Genomic DNA, 5,622 nt, shown 5'->3' with positions numbered 1-5,622 from the left:
CTGGCCCGGCTGTCTCCATTGACACGCTCTTGCTCCATTTTCCTTTTCGGAAGGAGGGAACACCATCAGGAGGAGGAAGAGGATGGGGCTGCCCTGGCCCTTTGCTCATCGGAGGACCCTGGCCGCTGCCCAGGCGCCAGGGCAGGTGGGCTCCGGCTGCAGCAGGGCGCTCTTTGGCCAGCCCCTGGCAGCCCTCTGCGGGGAGGACGGCTCCCTGCCCCGGCCCATCCAGGTAAGCCAGCCTGGGCAGGGGGTCCCCAGCCCTCCCTCCCGCTGCTCCAGAGGGGAGGTGGGTGTCCCCAGGAGCTCCGGGGATGGGGGATTGGGCCCTTCACCCCCAGAAGACGCTTCTGGTGCCAGCCCCCTTTGCGGGGGGCAAGGAGCAGGATCTGGGGCAGTGCTTTGGTCACTGCTGTTGGAAGGCAGCTTCTCAGCCAAGCAACTGTCCTCCTGCCCCTCCTGCAGGAGATGCTGGCTGTCCTGCACAAGGAAGGACCGTCGACAGAAGGGATATTCCGAAGAGCTGCCGGCAGGACAGAGTTTCGTGAGCTGCGGGAGGCCCTGGACCACGGTGCGGATGTCGACCTGGGCAGCCAGCCTGCGCTGCTGCTGGCCGTCATCTTGAAGGTGAGCGCTTCTGACCTGCAGCTGGAAGAGCTCCTGCCTGGCCTGGAGTGTTTAGAGGCTCACCTGGAGCCCCTGGCATTGCAGGACTTCCTCCGAAGCATCCCCGCCAAGCTCCTCGTGACAGACCTCTACGAGGACTGGATGGCAGCGATGCAGAAGAGCGGCAAGGAGGAGAAGGTTGAAGAGCTGAAAGCGTAAGTGTGGGCAGCAGCCTGCCTGTTGAGGAGGGACTGGTAGAGGCCTGGGACTTGCCTGAAAAGGGACGGTCTCCTTAAAAAGCTGTGTCTTCTGACAGCTTGCTTTTGCTGGGGTGGGCTTAGATTTCGGGGGAAAGGGCATGGACAGGGAGCCTTCCCTTGCCTGGGCTTGGGGGAAATGAGGAGCTGGGAAGCAACGCCGTGCTTCCTTCCTGAAGCGCAGGAGCACTGGCCGCTGGCTGAGAGCACCCGGAAAGCTGCGCAACCCACCTGCCTTGGGCAAGCTTCGGGGATGGCTGTGGGCAACATCTGCTCTATTAACGTTGAGTTCCTGTTCCCTCAGGGTGGCCAAGAAGTTGCCTGGAGCCAATCTCGTCCTCCTCAAGCGGCTGCTGGCCCTCCTCCAGCACATCGGCCACAACGCCTCCAGCAGCAGAATGACCGCCAGCAACCTGGCCATCTGCCTTGGGCCAAATCTGCTGAGCCCACCTAACGAGGACGTGCTCCCCCTCGAGGCCATGCTGGCGGTGACTGAGAAGGTGCGCTGTACTGAGCAGCCGGCTGCAGCCTTGCCGGCCCATCCGAGCTTGGCTGCTCAGAGGTCCCTGGCTGCCTCCTCTCTTGAGCGAATGCTGGTGGGGTGGCTGCCTGCAAGAGCAGCCCCACAACCACAGCCTCCTGCGCAGAGGCAAGGGTCGGGAGTGGGAAAGGCTGTGTGATACATTTTCAGGCACCTGGGTTGAGACTGAGGGTTTGATGTGTGCAGGTGAACGTGCTGGTGGCGTTTCTCATTGAAAACTGCGGTGACATCTTTGTGGAGGAGATGGCTGGCCGCTCCTGTCCATCAGCCGGGGAGTCGGCAGCCCCCATGGACAGAGCCACAGGTATGAGGAGGAACTGAGGGCTGTCCCAGGCTGGGGCTTGGGCTACCAGAAACCTCAATGTCGAGAAGACAGCTGGTGTAGGGCTTTGGGTGGGTTTTGCTTTAGGTGTGCTTTACTTCCAAGGAGTCACTTTGCTGCACGTGCTTTTCCTTTCTAGACCTGCATTTGGAAGAGCAAAGTGGCCCTGCAGGCAGAGCAGACAAGGACCACCAGGCAGAAGCCTTGCTGCACACACCACCCGCTTCTCTGCTGGATGTCCTCAAAGAAGCTGGGGGAGACGCGGTGGTGGAGTCCGAAACGTCAGAGGTATGGCAGCTCCATCAGGGGCTACCCTCCTACCCGAGACACAGTATCCCCGTGTTTGTTGAGCTGCCAGAAACGAACCGAGTGTCACACACCCGTGTGAACCCTGTGTTCCAAAGTGAGGCCCTTGGAAGAACGGGCTAATGCAAACCAGCCAGAGGGATCTTCTCTGTAGGGCTAAGGCAGCATTTTGCCAAACAGTCGCCTGCTACTCCAGGGTGTCCCTTGCCACCTGCTGACTCTGACATTTCTGTTGTAGGCACCCGTTGCTTTGGCTCCAGCCACCCCAGGGAGCACAGTAGACTCCCTGGGATGCACAGAAGGACTAAAGAGCGTTTCAGAGGAAAGAAGGTGAAATGAGTCAGCTTTGGGTAAATCAAGAACTGATTCTAGTTGATCCTGGCTTTACCTACCTAATCATACTGGGGGATGGAAAGGTTTGCAGGCTCCCCCCAGGAGAAGGAAAACGGAAAGAAAAGAAAGAGAAAACAGGCCTGGGCAGAGGAGAAGGAATGCCAACGAGAAAAGAAAAGAAGGAAGAGAGAAGGAGATGGGGACTTAAAAGAAGCAGGAAGGTCCAGCAGGTCAGGAAGCCCAGGTGTGTACCAGGCTCTGCTGCCCATCTTTCCCAACTCTCAGCGCTGCTCCAAGTCAGTCCGACCCGCTGGCAAGGGACGGTGCTGCGCGGGGCTTGGAAATAACTCCATGGCCGCTCCCCAGCGGCTCCCCATCGAGCCCTGCTGCGTGGCACAGGGGCCCTGTGCATCTGTGCACGCATGCAGGTCTCCAAGTGCATTACCCGTGGGGATAAGGTGCCAGAGCCATCCCCTGGTTGATGCCAGCCATAGCTCTCTCTTCTGGGCTATGAACAATTCCTCGTCAACGGTGTTCCCCAAAGAAAGGGGAACCAAGTCATGCCTATTCCTGCCTTCATGGGTTTATCAGTGCTCTCTGACTCTGTCGTTGTAGGTGCCGTTTCCCTGTTACGGGCTGAAGCCCTGTGACTCCCGGGCCCGCCCCCCGCCGCAGTTGATGTTTGCAATAAAAGGATCTTTTCTCTCTTCTGAGTGTGTCTGCCATACGATATTCTGGACTAGGTAGATGGGGTTTTGTGGTGAGTCCTCGGGGAGGAGTCTGGGATCTTGCCTTGTCCCAGCATCCTTTCCCGCAGGCATCAGGGTTGAGTTCAGGTGCTTTAGGAGTGAAACCAAAGCACAGACTCACACAGGAGGGTGGAGGTTGGAAGGGACCTGTAGAGTTCCTCTGGTCCAACCCGCCTGCTCAAGCAGGCTCACCTAGAGCAGCTTGCCCTGGACAACGTGCCCTTGGGTTTTGAACATCGCCAAGGACGGAGACTCCGCAAACTCCCTGGGCAACCTGTGCCAGTGTTTGACCACCCAGACAGGAAAAAGTTGTTTTCTCATGTGCAGCTGGAGCATATCATGTGTTTTCATTTGTGCCTGTTGCCTCTGGTGCTCTCAGTGGGCACTCTTGAGAAGAGCCTGGCTCCCTCATCTTCATTCCCTCCCAGCAGATTTAGAGAGATAGATAGATAAGACACCCCCCCACACACCCCCAGGCTTTCTCTTCTCCCCACGGAAGTGTGCCAGCTTAAAAGCAGCAGGGAAAAGTCGGCTTCCTTGAGGCTCCTTGTTTTGCAGGTGACCTGGAGACGTGAGGTTCCCCTGCCAAGCTGGCCCAGGGAAGAGAGGCGGAGGGCTGGAGGGCACAGCTGGACTCCTGCTCCTGCAACAGCAGGGACTCGCTGGCCAGAAATGGCCCCGAGGACCCCGGCAAGGGGCTGTGCTCAGTGCTGCAGAGGAAGGCGAACCCCCCCGGGACCTGTGCCAATCTGCCCGGGGGAAAAACTCCTTCCTGAGCCCAGCCCTGGTGCCCCGAGCAGGGTCCGGGGAGCTCCTGCGGGGGAGCGCGTTTGGGGTGACCTAGAGAGTGGTTTTATGAGTGTGAGTGAATTTGCTTTTGCAATGAGATGTGTACAGGCATTGCCAGGGCCTGGCTTTACTCTGGAAGTGACTGTTGTTAGCTGCTGCAGAATTGAAGAGACTGTGCTATGAACACCACGCCAATTAGGCTGTCTCCAGACCTGAAGCTGCATTAAATCTCGTGCCACACTAGTCTCCTTTTTCCTTTGGAGAAGTAGGCCGAGTCTTTGAAATTCTGCCACGTGACTTTATTTTGGGATGAATTGAAATGCAGTTGTTTCTTTAGCTTTGCTTATTAGCATTCTGCTGGAATAGTGTCAGATCCAGGAGGATTAACCTTCCTCCTTGTTTTGTTCTCTGTGTTGATTTTGGAGAGGAAGGCGTGTTGTCTGTCTTGTGGTGTCGTGTGGTGTTCAGAAGATGCTTGAAACGTTGCTCTTGTCTGTGACCGAGCTCTTTCCCTCAGCGTAATCCCTTTGGACAGCACTGCCAGTAGTGTGCGTACGTTTCTGAGCAGCCTGCAGGTGTTTGATCTCCCGATGGTAGAGAGAGCACTGCATTTGTTTGAGTTTGGCAGCCTGTCATCGCGCCTTGCTTTCTTCCATTCTTTCCACCCTCTTCCCCTCATCGCCGCTTCAGCGTCCCTTCCTGAATCGTACTTTTGTGTCCCTGCTGATTCCTGAAGACTTCATGACCACAGCGTAAGTCTTGGGTGGGTGATATCTGTCCTTCTGCTGTGGCGCGCTGTGTAACTCCTTTCATTAACTTCTTCCATATTAAGCAAGGAGAGGGCCTTTCTGAAGAGGAAGGAAAGTTCTCATCTCTGACCGAGTTCTGGCTGGGGCCCCTGAATGTGGAGGATATGAGAGTGGCTGCCTGCCAGACCATATACCAGCGAATACTTGCATGCCGTAATTCCTTACACTCCACCCTATTTCCTTATTTCCAAGTGACACTTGTGCGACATTTGTTTACTTCTTAATGGGTTCAGCTTTTCTTTGAGACCTTCTCTCTCCCTGTGCATTGTATTGTGGGCCGATACCTGGCAATGAACAACTTTTGAGAAGCTGGCTTACAAAAGATGTCGTTAATAGGTGCGAACACAGTTTGATGCAGGCAGTACCCAACTCCCAGCATCACAGGGCCTAGCTCCAATGCTGTGAAGGCCCGTTCCTCTGCAGGTTTGCACTGTGGAGGGGATTGAGAGACACGTCCTGCCGGTTCCTTCTTTTAGTCCCTTGAGCAGAATGGCATTGCGATAGGCTGGAAGAGAGAGGTGCTGGTTTGAGGGCACCTTGTCAAAAACCCCAGTCCTAAAGGTTAGTGAGGATTGACTGAAAAGATCTGATCTCTCATCCTTTGTATCCTCAGATGCACAAAATACAAATGGGCAGAAAATTGAAAAGGAACAGTCCTTGTGGAAGACTGGATGTTTTTTAAGAACAATAAACTGGGAATTCATCTGCCTGCTAAGTATTTTCTCTGTGCAATGGGAATGATGTTTTGTTGTTGTTTAAACTCTTACAAGGAACGTAGCTCTGTTGCTTTTTGGCTGGGGTGGGACTAACTCTCTGTTTGTTTCACAGCGGTCTGGATCTCGACACCACTGAAAGTGCTGTCAAGGAGTTAGAGGTAGGAGATGAAGCAGGTCCACGGGAGCTTAGCTGA

General features: G+C 55.5%; 1 protein-coding gene across 1 annotated transcript; it reads left to right on the top strand.

Moving 5' to 3' along the window:
• Positions 1-5,622, top strand: LOC142027857 (T-cell activation Rho GTPase-activating protein-like). The gene is made up of 8 exons (XM_075022056.1): positions 1-232; positions 466-627; positions 712-821; positions 1,168-1,363; positions 1,591-1,708; positions 1,866-2,014; positions 4,594-4,655; positions 5,541-5,622. Exons 1-8 carry the CDS (start codon positions 83-85, stop codon positions 5,620-5,622), a joined length of 1,029 nt encoding a protein of 342 aa, XP_074878157.1. The 5' UTR covers positions 1-82.

Source organism: Buteo buteo, unplaced genomic scaffold, assembly GCF_964188355.1.
Source record: "Buteo buteo unplaced genomic scaffold, bButBut1.hap1.1 HAP1_SCAFFOLD_74, whole genome shotgun sequence".
NCBI lineage: Eukaryota > Metazoa > Chordata > Aves > Accipitriformes > Accipitridae > Buteo > Buteo buteo.
This window is presented reverse-complemented; position numbering and strand designations above follow the sequence as displayed.

What these genes read in the sequence shown, in the direction of transcription:
- LOC142027857 (XM_075022056.1), top strand. Translation starts at nt 83, where the DNA reads ATGGGGCTGCCCTGGCCCTTTGCTCATCGGAGGACCCTGGCCGCTGCC. An exon ending in TGCTGGCCGTCATCTTGAAG is followed by an intron (nt 628 to 711) that starts GTGAGCGCTTCT and finishes CTGGCATTGCAG; the next exon opens with GACTTCCTCCGAAGCATCCC. An exon ending in AAGGTTGAAGAGCTGAAAGC is followed by an intron (nt 822 to 1,167) that starts GTAAGTGTGGGC and finishes CTGTTCCCTCAG; the next exon opens with GGTGGCCAAGAAGTTGCCTG.